At 41.9% G+C, this 20,342-nt stretch overlaps 2 protein-coding genes and 1 long non-coding RNA gene across 12 annotated transcripts in view; 1 reads left to right on the top strand and 2 right to left on the bottom strand.

The window, feature by feature from the left end:
- Window positions 1–5,875: 5,875 nt before the first annotated feature.
- Window positions 5,876–11,956, top strand: LOC118379502 (transmembrane protein 138-like). Its single transcript, XM_052481068.1, has 6 exons — window positions 5,876–6,050; window positions 6,807–7,222; window positions 9,485–9,779; window positions 9,912–10,083; window positions 10,224–10,299; window positions 11,059–11,956. The coding sequence occupies exons 3-6, from the start codon at window positions 9,652–9,654 to the stop codon at window positions 11,169–11,171; spliced, it is 489 nt and encodes a 162-aa protein (XP_052337028.1). The 5' UTR covers window positions 5,876–6,050; window positions 6,807–7,222; window positions 9,485–9,651; the 3' UTR covers window positions 11,172–11,956.
- Window positions 11,957–12,178: 222 nt separating this feature from the next.
- LOC118379501 (transmembrane protein 258) lies at window positions 12,179–15,624 on the bottom strand. Of its 2 annotated transcripts, XR_008081265.1 has the most exons (5): window positions 15,550–15,624; window positions 14,939–15,048; window positions 13,231–13,389; window positions 13,086–13,172; window positions 12,179–12,325 (listed from the first exon to the last, which is right to left on the bottom strand). XR_008081265.1 is itself a non-coding variant. In XM_052481069.1 (4 exons), exons 1-3 carry the CDS (start codon window positions 15,550–15,552, stop codon window positions 13,263–13,265), a joined length of 240 nt encoding a protein of 79 aa, XP_052337029.1. In that variant the 5' UTR covers window positions 15,553–15,624; the 3' UTR covers window positions 12,179–12,325; window positions 13,260–13,262. The 2 variants fall into 2 exon arrangements, 1 of the variants encoding a protein (XP_052337029.1); XM_052481069.1 differs by lacking the exon at window positions 13,086–13,172 and having other exon boundaries at window positions 13,260–13,389.
- Window positions 15,625–17,508: 1,884 nt separating this feature from the next.
- The window catches only part of LOC127912171 (uncharacterized), a 4,908-nt gene continuing 2,074 nt past the window's right edge, over window positions 17,509–20,342 (bottom strand). For 3 of the 9 annotated variants that reach the window (XR_008081257.1, XR_008081259.1, XR_008081262.1), the window contains exons 2-4: window positions 19,762–20,342; window positions 19,357–19,697; window positions 17,515–19,325 (exon numbers count right to left, since the gene is read on the bottom strand). The exon at window positions 19,762–20,342 is cut by the window's right edge and continues 1,108 nt beyond it. This is a non-coding gene — a long non-coding RNA (uncharacterized LOC127912171). Of the gene's footprint in view, window positions 19,326–19,356; window positions 19,698–19,761 lie in introns of all 9 variants that reach the window. The other 6 variants (XR_008081261.1, XR_008081264.1, XR_008081260.1 and 3 more) reach the window with 5 other exon arrangements.

Raw genomic sequence — 20,342 nt, 5'->3', positions numbered from 1 at the left:
GTTGTCTGAGACATTACTGCGAATGACAGGATGACATAAACTGTATCTTGGAAAGTCGACACATTCTAGTTATCAGATTCACATGGAATTGTTGAGCAATTTAAATGTTTAAATATGAAACTATGAAATGTAATTCTTTGCTTTTTAAATGAGAGAATGGTTTGCCATAGAGAAACTGCTCACTCAGAGGCCCCGCCCAAGTGAACAGACATTGGTTGTAAACTCTGCTCACTCAGAGGCCCCGCCCAAGTGAACAGACAGTGGTTGTAAACTCTGCTCACTCAGAGGCCCCGCCCAAGTGAACAGACATTGGTTGTAAACTCTGCTCACTCAGAGGCCCCGCCCAAGTGAACAGACATTGGTTGTAAACTCTGCTCACTCAGAGGCCCCGCCCAAGTGAACAGACATTGGTTGTAAACTCTGCTCACTCAGAGGCCCCGCCCAAGTGAACAGACATTGGTTGTAAACTATGAAACACGCCCTTCCTTCACCACTATATAAACCCGTTGACGAAAATTCAACTTCCTGTTCCAAGGACGTGAGGACTTGCGGTCCCCGTGTTAAAAAGGACAAAATCACCTCCAGAACTAAGCCAACCTCAGCGTGAGCTCTGGGTGAATGACAGGAACCTAACGAAATTAGTATCGAATCTCAATGTAACGGATGTGAAACGGCTAGCTTAGTTAGCGGTGTGCGCTAAATAGCGTTTCAATCGGTTACGTCACTTGCTCTGAGACCTTGAAGTAGTAGTTCCCCTTTGCTCTGCAAGGGCCGCGGCTTTTGTGGAGCGATGGGTAACGATGCTTCGTGGGTGACTGTTGTTGATGTGTGCAGAAGGTCCCTGGTTCGCGCCCGGGTATGGGCGAGGGGACGGTTTAAAATTATACTGTTTCATCAACGTGAAGTTGACGGTCAACACACCGAAAGGATGAATTTCGACTATACCAGCCAGAATATAGCATGAGCTTAAAGTATGGCATCTTGTTATGAACTTTGAATTCTTATTCACTAAAGAAGTGATACCTTCTAGCCGTTGCGTAAGCGCAGCAACTGTTGACGTGGGCTAGGAAAGGACGGACAGAGTATCCATTCTACCACGGTCCAGTTCACCACTAGACATTTTTCAGAGGACCGGAGATACATGCTGGACAACCCAGCCTTCTATCTACGACCAATCTACCAAAGATCAGATTAAATATTTATTGCATTTTCCTTTTTCAAATTATTTCCTTTAAAATGGTATCAAGAATATGCATATCCTTGTTTCAGGTCCTGAGCTACAGGCAGTTAGATTTGGGTCCTGAGCTACAGGCAGTTAGATTTGGGTCCTGAGCTACAGGCAGTTAGATTTGGGTTTGTCATTTGAGGTGAAAATTGGGGAAAAATGGGCAGATCCTTAAGAGGTTTTATATTTATATATTATATTTATATTAGGAGAGGGAAGGTTCCACTCTTTATATTAGGAGAGCGAAGGCTCCACTCTTTATATCAGGAGAGCGAAGGTTCCACTCTTTATATTAGGAGAGCGAAGGTTCCACTCTCTATATTAGGAGAGCGAAGGTTCCACTCTTTATATCAGGAGAGCGAAGGTTCCACTCTCTATATTAGGAGAGAGAAGGTTCCACTCTCTATATTAGGAGAGCGAAGGTTCCACTCTCTATATTAGGAGAGCGAAGGTTCCACTCTTTATATTAGGAGAGCGAAGGTTCCACTCTCTATATTAGGAGAGAGAAGGCGCCACTCTCTATATTAGGAGAGCGAAGGTTCCACTCTTTATATCAGGAGAGCGAAGGTTCCACTCTCTATATTAGGAGAGAGAAGGCTCCACTCTTTATATTAGGAGAGCGAAGGTTCCACTCTCTATATTAGGAGAGTGAAGGTTCCACTCTTTATATTAGGAGAGCGAAGGCTCCACTCTCTATATTAGGAGAGAGAAGGCGCCACTCTCTATATTAGGAGAGCGAAGGTTCCACTCTTTATATTAGGAGAGCGAAGGCTCCACTCTTTATATTAGGAGAGAGAAGGCTCCACTCTTTATATTAGGAGAGAGAAGGCTCCACTCTTTATATTAGGAGAGAGAAGGTTCCACTCTTTATATTAGGAGAGAGAAGGCTCCACTCTTTATATTAGGAGAGAGAAGGCTCCACTCTTTATATTAGGAGAGAGAAGGCTCCACTCTCTATATTAGAGAGAAGGCTCCATCCACTCTTTATATTAGAGAGAGAAGGCTCCACTCTTTATATTAGGAGAGAGAAGGGTCCACTCTTTATATTAGGAGAGAGAAGGCTCCACTCTCTATATTAGGAGAGAGAAGGTTCCACTCTTTATATTAGGAGAGAGAAGGCTCCACTCTCTATATTAGAGAGAGAAGGCTCCACTCTCTATATTAGAGAGAGAAGGTTCCACTCTTTATATTAGGAGAGAGAAGGCTCCACTCTCTATATTAGGAGAGAGGCTTCCACTCTTTATATTAGAGAGAGAAGGTTCCACTCTTTATATTAGGAGAGAGAAGGCTCCACTCTTTATATTAGGAGAGAGAAGGCTCCACTCTCTATATTAGGAGAGAGAAGGCTCCACTCTTTATATTAGAGAGAGAAGGCTCCACTCTTATATTAGAGAGAGAAGGCTCCACTCTTTATATTAGGAGAGAGAAGGCTCCACTCTCTATATTAGAGAGAGAAGGCTCCACTCTTTATATTAGGAGAGAGAAGGCTCTCTTTATATTAGGAGAGAGAAGGCTCCACTCTCTATATTAGGAGAGAGAAGGCTCCACTCTCTATATTAGGAGAGAGAAGGTTCCACTCTCTATATTAGAGAGAGAAGGCTCCACTCTCTATATTAGGAGAGAGAAGGCTCCACTCTTTATATTAGGAGAGAGAAGGCTCCACTCTTTATATTAGGAGAGAGAAGGCTCCACTCTTTATATTAGGAGAGAGAAGGCTCCACTCTCTATATTAGGAGAGAGAAGGCTCCACTCTTTATATTAGGAGAGAGAAGGCTCCACTCTCTATATTAGGAGAGAGAAGGCTCCACTCTTTATATTAGGAGAGAGAAGGCTCCACTCTTTATATTAGGAGAGAGAAGGCTCCACTCTTTATATTAGGAGAGAGAAGGCTCCACTCTTTATATTAGGAGAGAGAAGGCTCCACTCTTTATATTAGGAGAGAGAAGGCTCCACTCTTTATATTAGGAGAGAGAAGGCTCCACTCTCTATATTAGGAGAGAGAAGGCTCCACTCTTTATATTAGGAGAGAGAAGGCTCCACTCTCTATATTAGGAGAGAGAAGGCTCCACTCTCTATATTAGGAGAGAGAAGGCTCCACTCTCTATATTAGGAGAGAGAAGGCTCCACTCTTATATTAGGAGAGAGAAGGCTCCACTCTCTATATTAGGAGAGAGAAGGTTCCACTCTTTATATTAGGAGAGAGAAGGCTCCACTCTTTATATTATGAGAGAGAAGGCTCCACTCTCTATATTAGGAGAGAGAAGGCTCCATTCTTTATATTAGGAGAGAGAAGGCTCCACTCTCTATATTAGAGAGAGAAGGTTCCACTCTTTATATTAGGAGAGAGAAGGTTCCACTCTTTATATTAGAGAGAGAAGGCTCCACTCTCTATATTAGGAGAGAGAAGGTTCCACTCTCTATATTAGGAGAGAGAAGGTTCCACTCTTTATATTAGGAGAGAGAAGGCTCCACTCTCTATATTAGGAGAGAGAAGGCTCCACTCTCTATATTAGGAGAGAGAAGGCTCCACTCTCTATATTAGGAGAGAGAAGGCTCCACTCTCTATATTAGGAGAGAGAAGGCTCCACTCTCTATATTAGGAGAGAGAAGGTTCCACTCTCTATATTAGGAGAGAGAAGGTTCCACTCTCTATATTAGGAGAGAGAAGGCTCCACTCTCTATATTAGGAGAGAGAAGGCTCCACTCTCTATATTAGGAGAGAGAAGGTTCCACTCTCTATATTAGGAGAGAGAAGGCTCCACTCTCTATATTAGGAGAGAGAAGGCTCCACTCTCTATATTAGGAGAGAGAAGGTTCCACTCTCTATATTAGGAGAGAGAAGGCTCCACTCTCTATATCAGAGAGAGAAGGCTCCACTCTCTATATTAGGAGAGAGAAGGTTCCACTCTCTATATTAGGAGAGAGAAGAAGGCTCCACTCTCTATATTAGGAGAGAGAAGGCTCCACTCTCTATATTAGGAGAGAGAAGGCTCCACTCTCTATATTAGGAGAGAGAAGGTTCCACTCTCTATATTAGGAGAGAGAAGGCTCCACTCTCTATATTAGGAGAGAGAAGGTTCCACTCTATATTCTCTATATTAGGAGAGAGAAGGCTCCACTCTCTATATTAGAGAAGGCTCTCCACTCTCTATATTAGGAGAGAGAAGGCTCCACTCTCTATATTAGGAGAGAGAAGGCTCCACTCTCTATATTAGGAGAGAGAAGGCTCCACTCTCTATATTAGAGAGAAGGCTCCACTCTCTATATTAGGAGAGAGAAGGCTCCACTCTCTATATTAGAGAGAGAAGGCTCCACTCTCTATATTAGAGAGAGAAGGCTCCACTCTCTATATTAGGAGAGAAGGCTCCACTCTCTATATTAGAGAGAGAAGGCTCCACTCTCTATATTAGAGAGAGAAGGGTCCACTCTCTATATTAGGAGAGAGAAGGTTCCAGGCTCCACTCTCTATATTAGGAGAGAGAAGGCTCCACTCTCTATATTAGGAGAGAGAAGGCTCCACTCTCTATATTAGGAGAGAGAAGGCTCCACTCTCTATATTAGGAGAGAGAAGGCTCCACTCTCTATATTAGGAGAGAGAAGGCTCCACTCTCTATATTAGGAGAGAGAAGGCTCCACTCTCTATATTAGGAGAGAGAAGGCTCCACTCTCTATATTAGGAGAGAGAAGGCTCCACTCTCTATATTAGGAGAGAGAAGGTTCCACTCTCTATATTAGGAGAGAGAAGGTTCCACTCTCTATATTAGGAGAGAGAAGGTTCCATTCTTTAAGAGTTCCACCTCTTTGTTGTTGGTGGTGTTTTTAAAGGGGGGAAAAAATCTAAACATGACTTTGTGTCTCTCAGGCTATATTCCCATTGCTAACGTTATAGTTATTGCTATTCCATTACTTCAGTTTCATTGCTATAGTTTCTGTAATCTGGTGGCCAGTTAGTGTGTGAAAAGAAAGAAAGACAAATATTTAAATTGTTCCAATCACGGACTGGTAGAGCTGAGACACCAGGTGGGTGCAATAATGGGCAAGTAGAACAGAAAAACAGCAGTACTCAGTACCTCCACACTTTCTACGAGGGCAAAATGAGTACGTAATGTTGTGCTCGGTCTCTTTATTGGCGAATTGTAGCCAACAGGTGTTTCTGTGGAACGCAAGCAGAGTCTTGTAGAATACGAAGCTGTGTCAAACACAAACTCTCGTTAGAGTGAACGGGAGTATGACGTACAAAAATCGTTATTCCTTCTATCCATGACCAGGATGGAGAGGGCGGTATTTTACCCACACGAGAAAACGACCCCCTTCCTCATCTAAAGGTTACGGGGAGAAATAAATACCGAAAATAAAGTCTGTGGTAAACACAGGCTTAGGGTATTTTATACGTTTTGTTCTATGAGAATCTTCATCGGCTAACATGAGTGTTTGTGCATTTTAAAGAATATATGCAATAAAAAAAATAATTAAAAAAACACAAATGCTTCATAATTCATTAAGGTAACGTTAACGGACTGCTATGATCTCATAGAACAAAACAAAACGTATACGATCTCCTAAACCTGTGTTAACTTCAATACCTTATTTTTTTTGTAGACGTTATAATTCCAAAAATGTCCTATTCTTTTTTTCCTATTCATCTTGTTACCATGGGGATGGCTGAACGAACGAGAGGGGATTTATTTCCGGGTTTCAGGACGGAAATGGCGTTTCCATGGTATTCGAAGAAAAGCCCGCAAAGCAAACACGGCCTTTGGCTTAAGATAGCTAATGAACTAGCCGACGGTGACTACTCAATACTTCATCCAACCCGTAAATAAAGGTAACATTCATTATACGTTTTTATTTTGTAGTAAAAAGCGAACTTCAGCGCCGATGACAGTGTTGAATAATACTGTTCGTTTGTCCCCCTCATAGGCGCATGCTATTTGAACGTTAGCATGCTTGCTATTTGTTCGGGTCCCTAGCTAATGTTCGTTTTTGTAACTCAGTATTGTATTTTACGAACGTTAACGTTACACTACTTATCATTTAATATTTAACTAGTTAGCTAGCTAATAGTCCGTCTGTAAGAACTGTGAGGTTAACTGCCCAAGTGTTTTGTTTTGGCTCTCGCTAGGCTTGATTCTGATTTCTAGATCATGTGAACAACAACGTTTGATGCTAGTCAGCTAAAATTAGCGTAACGTCAGTTTAGAAAGGATGGCAGCCAAGAAACGACAACAGACGGTGAGTGGTGTCTACTACAGACACCCGCGTGACTACGAAATAAGTGCATTAGTCAATAGGATGCCATTTGGCACATCATTTTCTTTAATCTGTAATCCTTACCGTGACCTCTCCTTGGCTGTTTACCTGTGTAACAGGTTTAGTTCACACTACTTTGCGTTAACTAGTTACACAGCGCTTTGGCTCTTGACCAGAAGAACGGGGAGGACAGCAGGGAGAATGGTTAGGTTATCTTTAGCTCTGAAATACTATTGTCAAGACGTTTTTATCATTTTTAAATCCATATGGCAGAATAATTTTCCAAACCTAAACCAACCATTTTAAACAACTCTTTCACATCTCATTTCAGGGAGGACTAGATGGCTAGATTGGGAAGATCGTGATGAAGCTGAAAACCTGTCTTGTATTCTCATTTCAAAGTGACTCCAGTCCCATCTGTTCAGTTTGGCTACCAGCAGATTTAGGACTGAAGGGCTCTCTGCCTGGATGACAAGCACACAGCCTACATCCCTGAACACTGGTGAAATTGCATAGGAACGAAGAAGATGGAAGGACCTCTTGAGTTTTTTTTTTAACAGAACATGGAATTTGACTGTAATTATGAGTGGAATGAATGTTTTATAATACTAAATGAAGATTTAAAGGCATCTAAACATCAGTGGATTGTGGAAACCAAAGTAAAGCTGGTTACCAGGCTCAAGGTGGGGAGACGGGTAGCCTGAAGGGCAACCGGAGGGTCGACAGACTGAAATCCAGAGCCCTATAGTAAGTATGTGGTTTGAGGAGTTGGCGAGGTAACTTTGGTCAACTCTGAGTTCAACTCAGAATAACCGGTTCCTCAAAAGTGGCTCACCTTTTAGCCAGGTACATGTTAATGTCGGCAACAAGTCCTTCAGTGCTAAACTGCAGGCAGGCTTACTCCATTTATCCTGAATGAAGTGTCTGAGCCACGAGTTGAGGCTCATCTCCTTAATTTGAGGTAGACAATCGATATGAACTATTTTATTAATAAATAAAAAAATAGTGTGAAAGATATATTCATGTTAAAATATCTATTAGTATTAACAGAATGCATTTTAAACTTCACGCACAGTACAACTTGCAGATGACTTAATACAATTGTTTTATCGATTGGTGTGGGGGGGGGGGCAGGGATGCAAACTCGTCACCTTTCGGCAAAATTCGTGGTTTTGAATCCCAAAATAGGTGACCTACGTGATTCGTGTAGATCCGATGAGAAAGGTTTGGGATGGGGGGTTGGATCACTACTGACTGTAAGTGAACAAGTGATGCACGTTTGGCGCAATACTGGCTGTATCCAAGACTCAGCCAATCGTTTCCATAACAACAGAATGCAAAGCAGAGGCAACCAATTTACTAGTTACAGCATCAGCGTGCGCTCTGGAAAGACAGCTTGCCAGTTACAGCAGCGCGTCCCCTGAACGATAACGAAGAGATCTTTAAAAAAAAAAAAAAAAACATTTTATTTAACTAGGCAAGTCAGTTAAGAACAAAGCATTTTTGTCTGCAGTTTTCGGTTTGGCTATTTGTTTCAAGGTGTATGTGGCGGTTCTAGCTTGTATGCCGCCCTGGGTGAAACCCCCCCCCCCATATCAGCGCCGTGCCGCAATGGGGGGAACCCCCCCTAAATCCGCTACTGATTTTGTATTAGTCTATAAATAAATGTCTTTGACAAAATTCGTCATCTCTCCTGTGTCTTATTCAACTAGTATATTTTTTAAAAGTGTAAGAATAATAACTCGGTCATAGTTTTTCTGAAATGTTTAAATGTTTATTACTTGCCAACATTTCACTCCCTCTGTTTAATATTATACACACTTATTAATTTCGGTTGCCTATCCTGACGTGAAGTTTGTTCTATAGTAAGTATTTGATTCCATGTGTCACGGAATGTATTTGACTCAAGCCACACACTTAAGGAAATTAGCCGCTATCTTAATTAATGTTTATCCTCTACAGTGTGTGGTTAATTTTCAGATTTGAGAGAATTAGGTGAAAATGAAGCGTTGCTTGTTTAAACAAGTGGATTCAGGGATGAAGTGTAGCTGGGTCTGGCTTAAGCTGGAGGAAACTATGGAGATGAAAGGAACATCACACACTTTCCCTCTTTGGGAAATGTTTTTTTTTTTTTTCTTAAGACTTTGAGTGTCATTTGCAGTGAAGTATATAATAATAATAATATATGCCATTTAGCAGACGCTTTTATCCAAAGCGACTTACAGTCATGTGTGCATACATTCTACGTATGGGTGGTCCCGGGAATCGAACCCACTACCCTGGCGTTACAAGCGCCATGCTCTACCAACTGAGCCACAGAAGGACCAGGTTGCCTAGAAGTCTAGGCAACCAATAACATTGGATTGCTTTCTTTACATTGTTTTAGCTATGAGTTCGGTTCAACATGAACCACTTTGTATTTTACACACAGAGACTGAAAGATGGTGTAGATCATATTCTGTGTTGTTTAATTAGTTAACCTGCATTTCCTCCGAGCAGGGATTTTTTTTTCTGCATGTTTCAGCGCAACAACAAAAAAAGTGTCACCTTTTTTTTGGTCCCTCGCCCGTTTGCATCCCTGATAAGGTGCTTGTGCATTGAGAAGCACATCACCACCGACGAGATTAACAATAAGTAATAAAAGAAGGCATTTCTAAAAGCCAATTTCACACCGTAGCCTGCTGAATTCGTAAGATAACTTTACTTTCATTTTGGCACAAATAAAAATGTGGCACTGATTCTCCCGCGGATTGATGTCTCAGCGTTTTGTTTCAATGAAGAGTGCGGTGTTCAACCACGCAAGCGCAGTTATAAATCTGCTAGCGGTAGCAGCAGGCGGACTAGCAATATCCACCGTTGTAGTACGGATGAAGCCTGAGCTGGAATGTGCAGCTGGCTAGCTGTATCTTTAGTCGTAGTGTCCCCTCGGATAGCTGTCACTACGGAGCAACACAGGCAGCCCAATTCGGCTTTATTTGTTTAACAATTTTTATTTTGATCTGTTTTCAGAGCTGATCTGATTGTTTAAAAGACCAATTACTGGAGAGAGAAAAAAAAATATTGGTCTGTCTGTAAACGCAGCCGGAGACGACGAAGCTAGAGGCTGTGAACGTGTGAAGTTCATCCCAGCTGTGTGCAGGTGTTCCTGGGCTATGTAGCCAGACTTAACCCCTAGCATGCTCCAGACCAACAACTACTCGCTGGTCCTTCTGGTCCAGCTGGGTCTGCTGACCTATGACCTGTTCGTCAACTCCTTCAGCGAGCTGCTCAGGGCAGCGCCCGTCATCCAGCTAGTGCTGTTCATGTATGTACATTTGTTTTTGTAGTTGTAGTTAGTTATTAAAACATTATATTTAATAGCTAGTTATTTTACTTACATTTTTGTTAATGTTCATACTGGGATTGTAACTGTGTTTTTATAACCTGTGTGTTCCAGTATCCAGGATATAGCCATCCTGTTCAACGTGATCATCATTCTGCTGATGATGTTCAACACCTACGTGTTCCAGGTCGGTCTGGTCTCTCTGCTACTGGAGAGGTTTAAAGGCTTGCTGGTGCTGTCTGCCATCTACCTCACTCTCAGCATCTCCTTTCACTGCTGGGTAGTGGTACGTGCAGAAACACCCACAGAAAATGATTGTACATTATTAACTGTCAGCAGAAAAAGGGGACATTATTCCCACCTGGTGAGTTTTTATAAACATTTGATCATGTCTGCTCTTATTTTGTTTGCTTTTTTTTTTTTTAGAACCTGAGATGGCTGGAATCGAATCGTTTCATCTGGACGAACGGCCTGTGTGTCCTCTTCGTCTTCCAGAGGGTTGGTAAGTTCTCTGATGAAAAGAAAGACCCACACACTGGTCTCTTGCCAGCATGACTTAGGTTTATTCAGCCTTGTGTATCGGCCTGTTGAGGCGTAATAAGCAGTCGCTTCTTTTCACCAGACTACTTAGTTAATGTAGCGTTTTCACGAGACTACTTAGTTAACGTAGCGGTTTCACGAGACTACTTAGTTAACGTAGCGGTTTTCACGAGACTACTTAGTTAACGTAGCGGTTTTCACGAGACTACTTAGTTAACGTAGCGGTTTTCACGAGACTACTTAGTTAACGTAGCGGTTTTCACGAGACTACTTAGTTAACGTAGCGGTTTTCACGAGACTACTTAGTTAATGTAGCGTTTTCACGAGACTACTTAGTTAACGTAGCGGTTTTCACGAGACTACTTAGTTAACGTAGCGTTTTCACGAGACTACTTAGTTAATGTAGCGTTTTCATGACTACTTAGTTAATGTAGCGTTTTCATGACTACTTAGTTAATGTAGCGTTTTCACGAGACTACTTAGTTAATGTAGCGTTTTCATGACTACTTAGTTAATGTAGCGTTTTCATGACTACTTAGTTAATGTAGCGTTTTCACGAGACTACTTAGTTAATGTAGCGTTTTCACGAGACTACTTAGTTAACGTAGCGGTTTTCACGAGACTACTTAGTTAACGTAGCGGTTTTCACGAGACTTATACTAAACAACATGTTGGTTTATTTTAGTTTGTGAGTCGTGTAACTTGTTGTTCTATTCCACAGCTGCAGTGTTGTATTTCTACGTTTACAAACGGACAGCAGAGTGTCTGGGCGACCCGCGGCTGTATCAGGATTCTGTCTGGCTGAGGGATGCCTTCGCCAGAGCTCGTCAGTGAGAGGGAGGAAATGGAAGGAACAATTACACCCCCCAAAAGGACTTATTACCAGGCGAGGCCTGTCAGGCTCTGTGGTGACTCACTTGCCTGGGTGAGCCATGTTCGTTAGGCATGAAACTGAAACAGGGAGGGACTCCCTGGCCTTGTCCAATAAGAAATGACCATTATTGTTTTCCCGCTTCAAAACGGTTTGCCCAACTGAAAATGACTCGGGGTCAGGATGGAGATGACGGAAAAGTGAGAAACAGCAATGGGTTTGTACAGCAGGATGGATCAAGTCAATGTACCACACTACACGAATATGGACTAATGTTGTAACAAGAAGACAAGACACTAAAGGACAATCTGAGGCAGATTTTCTTTTTTTAAAACAGTACATTCATAATGACGGCTATTAATTTAGTGTTTTTACTAAGATGGAAAAAAATATAGCATCCCAAATTGCACCCTATTCCCTAATATAGTGCACTAAATGGGTAATGGAATGCAATTTGGGATGCACCCCTGGTTCTGTGAACAACAGTGTATAAGAGTTGTTACTGGTTCCCTCTCAGGTGAGAGAGGGGAAGTCCCGGGGCTCGACTGAATCCAGTCTGTTGTAGCATCAAGGTAATTTCCTGTTGAGAGCAACATTTACCGTGAAGGAAGTCTACGCTATAATGCTGACTGAATGTAGCCTCTGGTTCCGTTTGTCCTGTAGATAAGATGTGCTGTTTACAAAGTTCAAATTTTCAATCCAACACTTTTTATATATTTTTTATTTAAAAAAATGCAGGTTCTCTGGATTTTGTTGTCTTTCTTAACTCGTCTGAATTTGAAATGGTCAAACCATAAAGGGAGTAACCCCACTAACTATGACATCATTTAACTACAGAATAGCAGATCAGCCTAGTCTGAAATCCAGACCTGTGCTAATATTCCACTCTGTGTCCATATGACCCTTTTACTCAGCAAGTCAATCCAGAAGAATTGTCAAAATTTCACCAGAAGAAAAAAATACTATGCAGTTTTTGTACAAATAGCTATTTTTATTTATTGAAAGGTCACCCCAATCCACAGCCCCCCACAGTGCAATCCAATCCATAACCATCTTGTAGTGGAGCCCATTTCATGTCCTGTTCCACTGGAATGTTCTTCTGTATTGATATAACAATCTAACGACACACACACACACACACACACACACACAGGGAGAAGAAAAGACAAAACACTATGGTGAATGAGTTAACTTTAAAAAGGTAGATCTAGGGACATGACCATAAGGGTGATTTATGACAGGAACAAAGATTAGAGGCACAACTATTTGAGATTTGTCACGCAGATAGCACATCGCTAGAGAGAGCCGCAATCTCAGTAGCCTCCCGGTGTGATTCTTGCAGCCTCTTGCGTCACACGCTCTGTGCCACTGTTTATGATAACGTCATATCACATGAGTCTCTGTTTTTAAAATGGTTCTGATTTGTATTGTTGAGTGTTGCACAAGTCTCCAGACTCAGACATCTTGCCAACTCTTATGGGTCATTGTCAGATTCAGAAAATGTTACATGTCCTCGAAAGAGCCATTCATTTTTTTTGCAGCATTTCACAAACAAGGATAACCTGTCAGTTGCACAACAATGCATTCAACCGAAACATTGAACCCAACCCTTCCGAATCAGAGAGGTTAGGGAGCTGCCTTTAAAAAAAAAAATATTTAAAAAAAATCGGCAACCTGGGGAGCAGTTGTTGTTGTTAACGGCCTTACTCAAGGGATGAACAGCAGATTTTCCCACCTTGCCGGTTCGGGGATTAAAACCCAGCCCTTTTCAGTTCTAACCGCTACGCAGCCACATTTTAAAGAAGAGTTGTTGTTTTTTTAAACGATCCAAGTCGCCATGATCCTTACCCGTCAGACATAGATACCATGATCCTTACCCGTCAGACATAGATGCCACGATCCTTACCCGTCAGACATAGATGCCATGATCCTTACCCGTCAGACATAGATACCATGATCCTTACCTGTCAGACATAGATGCCATGATCCTTACCCGTCAGACATAGATACCATGATCCTTACCTGTCAGACATAGATGCCATGATCCTTACCCGTCAGACATAGATGCCGACCCACAGTAACAGAAACAGCACTCCGAAGCCCATGAAGAGCGACGCCACCAGGGAGATGAGCAGCTCTTTGAACACGTCTCTGGTGTATTTAGTGGATGTTACCTCGTAGCTGAGAGAAAAGTTAAGGTGTTAAACAAAACAGCATTTTATTTTTGACCCCCCCCAACCCCAAAAAAAGAAGCCAATTCTGCATTAACTCAGACTAAATGTATTTAATGAGATATTTCAGTGTTTTTTGTTTAGAATGTCACATCTCAGTCAATCCATGTCCAGGGCATTTGGAAAGCATGCAGACCCTTTTCCTCCACGTTTATGTTACAGCCTTAATTCTAAAAGTGGATTCAATAGTCGTCCCCCCACACATAACAAAATGTGTAAAAAGGGAACGGGTCTGAATGCTTTCAGAATGCGCTGTACACTAAACCTTTAAGCTGGTTTTTATCAATGTTCTTCAATCCTAGAAACACATTAGTTGGAACAGAAGCCTTCATACTCAAGTGTGCCCCCCAGGACAAGGTTTGAAGAACACAGATTCCAGAACACACTGAGGTGACTCATATGTCGGCAGGGTAACCTAGTGGTTGGAGCGTTGGACTAGTAACCGGAAGGTTGCAAGTTCAAACCCCCGAGCTGACAAGGTACAAATCTGTCGTTCTGCCCCTGAACAGGCAGTTAACCCACTGTTCTTAGGCCGTCATTGAAAATAAGATTTTGTTCTTAACTGACTTGCCACATATACTTACAATTATGTTTCGATTCTTGCTTGAGCAGTCGCTAAGATAATTGCAAAATACCTATTTTGGATGCAACAGTCGTTAGCTAGAATGCTAACGCTCATTGATATAGGCTGTAGCAAAAGCTAGCAAAGAGCCGTTGCACTAGTTAAAGTAAGTATATTGCAGTTGATTTGCGATGATGACAAACAATATATTAAGCAGGACGTTCATATGAGGCTTAAAATCCAAAAGTAGTGTGAAATGCACTCATACATGTTCTATGAGAACTCCCCCTTGTTCTGCCACCAACTCGCACGCATCGCCCTCGTGCGGCAATGTTTGCAAACACAATAGGGGTACAAAGATGGCCACCATTCGATGTCAAAATAAACAGTCACTATGACGATAGACGGCCACGATTCACGGTCACTATGACGATAGACGGCCACGATTCACGGTCACTATGACGATAGACGGCCACGATTCACGGTCACTATGACGATAGACGACCACGATTCACGACCACGATTCACGGTCACTATGACGATAGACGGCCACGATTCACAGTCACTATGACGATAGACGGCCACGATTTCAAAATAAACGGTCACACGATTCGGTCAAAATAAACGGTCACTATGACGATAGACGGCCACGATTCAAAATGGTCACTATGACGATAGACGGCCACGATCACAGTCAAAATAAACCGGTCACTATGACGATAGACGGCCACGATTCACGGTCACTATGACGATAGACGGCCACGATTCACAGTCAAAATAAAACTATGACGATAGACGGCCACGATTCACGGTCACTATGACGATAGACGGCCACGATTCACAGTCAAAATAAACCGGTCACTGTTACGATAGACGGCCACGATTCACGGTCAAAATAAACCGGTCACTATGACGACAGACGGCCGTGGAAGGATACACAAAGAACCACGCAGTGAAGAACATGCCGATAGCCAGGAGGACCACAGTGAGGTGGGGGAAGACTGCTGGGTTCACCGGACTGGTGTATCTGGTCATGGCCTCCAGCTCCTGGTGGAAGAACAACAGAGACACATGGAGAGAGATTCACCTCACGGTGTGTTTCTGCTTTAGGACATCAGGACAATATTCCACATGTATAAATAAAACAAAATGTCTGGGTTGAAAAGGACTAGCTACGTGAATATAATTAACTAGGTGCACATCAACCAGCTTATTGACTGTCTATCATCACAGTTGAATAAGATATAGTCTCCCCTGGAAACGTCTGTGGCTGGATGTTTATTGCTCAGTTATTTAACATAGTTACTTACTGTATTCCCATCAAAACATATTTACTGTTATTCGATGAAATGACATAACGTCGAATGACAAGCCAATGTTGGCTAACAAAGCTATATCCATTGCAACAACGGAAATGTCTCGCTTCAACCATTTTAATCAATTAACTGTCAGGTTTTCATTAGGACAAATGGCATCACGTAGCTCTAAGCAGCATTTCATATTCTATGTTATTCTTAGAAAACCGTGCATTAGAGTCAAATCCCTTACCATTGTGTTGAGTCGTTGCTTGCTCCTTACTGCAGAACCAAAGAGGAAAGAGCCACGTCAGTTCTCCAGACAACATAAAAACACTTGGCCGCCACCTAGCGGGCTGGAGAAAAACACTTTCACACCAAATCCATAGTTTATTTATTCATTGGTTTATTCCCAAACGTATTCCTTTACCTGAAATTATTTTGTGCTAGTGGGATCTAATCTCTCTCTGTCTGTCTCTCTCCCTCTCAATTCAATTAAATTCAAGGGCTTTATTGGCATGGGAAACATGTGTTAACATTGCCAAAGCAAGTGAGGTAGATAATATATAAAGTGAGTATATAAAGTGAAATAAACAATAAAAATGAACAGTAAACATTACACATACAGAAGTTTCAAAACAATAAAGACATTACAAATGTCATATTATATATATACAGTGTTTTAACAATTTACAAATGGTAAAAGACACAAGATAAAATAAATAAGCATAGATATGGGTTGTATTTACAATGGTGTGTGTTCTTCACTGGTTGCCCTTTTCTCGTGGCAACAGGTCACAAATCTTGCTGCTGTGATGGCACACTGTGGAATTTCACCCAGTAGATATGGGAGTTTTTCAAAATTGGATTTGTTTTCGAATTCTTTGTGGATCTGTGTAATCTGAGGGAAATATGTCTCTCTAATATGGTCATTGGGCAGGAGGTTAGGAAGTGCAGCTCAGTTTCCACCTCATTTTGTCATCTCATCTCTCTCTCTCTCTCTCTCTCTCTCTCTCTCTGTCTCTCCCTCTCTCTCTCTCTCTCTCTCTCTCTCTCTCTCTCTCTCTCTCTCTCTCTCTCTCTCTCTCCCTCTCCTCTCTCTCTCTCTCTCTCTCTGTCTCTCTCCCTCTCTCTCTCTCTCAGCAGGTCACATATCGTGCTGCTGTGATGCACACTGTCTCGCTCTCTCTTTCTCTTTCTCTTCCTCTTTCAATTACATTTAAATTCAATGCAAAGGGCTGTATTGGCATGGGAAACGTGTTTGCTGTCTGTCTGTCTGTCTGTCTGTCTGTCTGTCTGTCTGTCTGTCTGTCTGTCTGTCTCTCTCGGTCTCTCACCCTCTCTCTCTGTCTCTCTGTCTCTCTCTCTCTCTGTCTCTCTCTCTCTGTCTCTGTCTCTCTTCTACAATAAAATATGTAGACCTAAACTCCCCATGGTCCCATGGCCCCATGGCCATCCCATCAACCAACCAAAATACACATTTTGTTTTCAATCAATATTTTATTCACTGCATTCATATTATGACAACATCTTTAACACAAAAATACAAAACATCAAAGGTTCCAAAATAAATGTAATGATCGTGTATTAAAAATAAAGTAAGAGGTAAGACTAAAAATCACACATTTATAGGGAGGACTTTAAAAGCAGGAACAGGAATAGTATAGCGGTGAATGAAGGAGGGGTATTTATGCTTTCATTAAGTATTTTAGTGCTCTGAAGGGCTTTAAGCCATAAGAAGTAGAGTAATAAGATAAACGTATTTTAAAAAATGAAGTAAAGATTTAAAGTGTCATTTAACACCTGATTTCCTTAACAAAACCACATAAAACCACATCTCAATTGGTGGTCCATGTGTGACAGGGTGTGACACAGGATGGCCTTTCCTCTTTAGGTCTCTGCTGTTTCTCAAGCAAGATGGAGCCCGATGACATCACGGACTCCCACCAGACAAACTCCTTCAATTCTCTACTCTCTCTCTCTCTCTCTCTCTCTCTCTGTCTCTGTCTCTCTCTCTCTCTCTCTCTCTCTCTCTCTCTCTCTCTCTCTCTCTCTCTCTCTCTCTCTCTCTCTGTCTCTCTCTCTCTCTCTCTCTCTCTCTCTCTCTCTCTCTCTCTCTCTCTCTCTCTCTCTCTCTCTCTCTCTCTCTCTCTCTCTCTCTCTCTCTCTCTCTCTCTCTCTCTCTCTCTCTCTCTCTCTCTCTCTCTCTCTCTCTCTCTCTCTCTCTCTCTCTCTCTCTCTCTCTCTCTCTCTCTCTCTCTCTCTCTCTCTCTCTCTCTCTCTCTCTCTCTCTCTCTCTCTCTCTCTCTCTCTCTCTCTCTCTCTCTCTCTCTCTCTCTCTCTCTCTCTCTCTGTGTGTGTGTGTGTTTTCTTATCCAGTCAGACAGGTAAAAGCCGAATAGCGATTTTGATTGGCACAGAGTTTCATAATATAGCATAACAATGTTTACATATGAATAATATAACAGCAACAACAAGGATAGAGTAACAACAGTCAACATTATAATGATATAACTAAAATAACATAAAAAGGAGCATACATTGTTACAAAATGAAACTACACAGTAACATTTCAGGAAATTCTATACCATTTGAAACCAGTTGAAACCATTTGGAACCAGTTGAAACCACTTGGAACCAGTTGGAATTATTTGGAACCTGTTGGAATTATTTGGAACCAGTTGGAACCATTTGAAACCAGTTGGAACCATTTGAAACCAGTTGGAACCAGTTGGAACCATTTGAAACCAGTTGGAACCATTTGAAACCAGTTGGAACCATTTGAAACCAGTTGGAACCAGTTGGAACCATTTGAAACCAGTTGGAACCATTTGAAACCAGTTGGAACCAGTTGAAACCAGTTGGAACCAGTTGGAACCAGATGGAACCATTTGAAACCAGTTGGAACCATTTGGAACCATTTGAAACCAGTTGGAACCAGTTGGAACCAGATGGAACCATTTGAAACCATTTGGAACCACCCAAGAGAGCATAAATCAGTTGATATATACAATGCTATGCTGGTTTCACTGTAAAGGCTGGCTGGTGCATTATAAATAAGCTAAAATATTACACTGTACTCATGTATGTCAACATCATATTGGTAATACAGTACAGTACAATGTCTTTATACTTTGTCATGTTCAATGAAGTATATTCATTTGATTATGTTTTTTTAAATTTATATTTCTCATGACACAACAGGTCAGGTGAGATCTTCAACACACCTGATCTTAGAGGGACTGTGTTCAACACACCTGATCTTAGAGGGACTGTGTTCAACACACCTGATCTTAGAGGGACTGTGTTCAACACACCTGATCTTAGAGGGACTGTGTTCAACACACCTGATCTTAGAGGGACTGTGTTCAACACACCTGATCTTAGAGGGACTGTGTTCAACACACCTGTTTCAACACACCTGATCACAGTATCTTTGCTAACTTGAGGCATTCACATACCAGATGTCCAAAGGGTCCTTCATCACACATGTATATAATAAGTACTGTATAGGTACGACATATGAGGAACATGGTCAATAGTATATCAAAGAGGGGAGTGGTCAGTGAGTAAAGGGGAAGACAATAACAGAGGACACATGAAAAACTATTTCCAGATGAGATAGATATAAACATGACTTCGGGGACAGGGTGTTGTTTCCCGTCAGAGAGGGGAAGACAAAAAGTGTTACACAGATTTAGAGCAATCAATGAAAAAGGCCTGAATAATATTATAGTCCAGTATTCAACAGCTATAACTCATTCAGGAGAATGTTAGTGACCTCTGGACTCATTCAGGAGAATGTTAGTGACCTCTGGACTCATTCAGGAGAATGTTAGTGACCTCTGGACTCATTCAGGAGAATGTTAGTGACCTCTGGACTCATTCAGGAGAATGTTAGTGACCTCTGGACTCATTCAGGAGAATGTTAGTGACCTCTGGACTCATTCAGGAGAATGTTAGTGACCTCTGGACTCATTCAGGAGAATGTTAGTGACCTCTGGACTCATTCAGGAGAATGTTAGTGACCTCTGGACTAATTCAGGAGAATGTTAGTGACCTCTGGACTCATTCAGGAGAATGTTAGTGACCTCTGGACTCATTCAGGAGAATGTTAGTGACCTCTGGACTCATTCAGGAGAATGTTAGTGACCTCTGGACTCATTCAGGAGAATGTTAGTGACCTCTGGACTCATTCAGGAGAATGTTAGTGACCTCTGGACTCATTCAGGAGAATGTTAGTGACCTCTGGACTCATTCAGGAGAATGTTAGTGACCTCTGGACTCATTCAGGAGAATGTTAGTGACCTCTGGACTCATTCAGGAGAATGTTAGTGACCTCTGGACTCATTCAGGAGAATGTTAGTGACCTCTGGACTCATTCAGGAGAATGTTAGTGACCTCTGGACTCATTCAGGATGGTGTTAGTGACCTCTGGACTCATTCAGGAAGGTGTTAGAGTGACCTCTGGACTCATTCAGGAGAATGTTAGAGTGACCTCTGGTAACCCTTTCTTTCTTGTTCGGTTATACAAGACCCAGGTCACAAAATGGATGCCTCTATTAGCTCAGACATGAACAGCATTCAATCAAGTCCATGAGCTGCTTCTGTCTGGTGATAAGATGCCAGCCTTCCTGTTTTATAGAGAGAGATGAGGCACCAGCGGTTTAAAAAGAACGCCGTTCAGATGTCAATACTTGTGTTGTCTAGTCTTGAAAACCAGACCATAAGTTGGAGCACTTGAAAATTGTGGGAGGCAAAGCAGATGTCTGGAGAGACTATCAACGTGTCTGGAGAGACTATCAACGTGTCTGGAGAGACTATCAACATCCCGATCCAGAGCAGAAAGTCATCTCTGATCTTCTACCATACAAACAAAATAAAACAGAAAATATATAGCTAAGAAAGTACTTCTCAAACACACATTGTATTTGGCTAGTGGTTAAGCATTATTAAATCCAGTGGGCAAGATACAGTGTGAAAATGTCCAGTGTTCTTGTAACATATCGTCCCTTGTTGGACCTGATCAATGCCGTTATCAGCTGC

The sequence above is a fragment of the Oncorhynchus keta genome, chromosome 26 (genome assembly GCF_023373465.1).
Source record: "Oncorhynchus keta strain PuntledgeMale-10-30-2019 chromosome 26, Oket_V2, whole genome shotgun sequence".
Lineage (NCBI taxonomy): Eukaryota > Metazoa > Chordata > Actinopteri > Salmoniformes > Salmonidae > Oncorhynchus > Oncorhynchus keta.
This window is presented reverse-complemented; position numbering and strand designations above follow the sequence as displayed.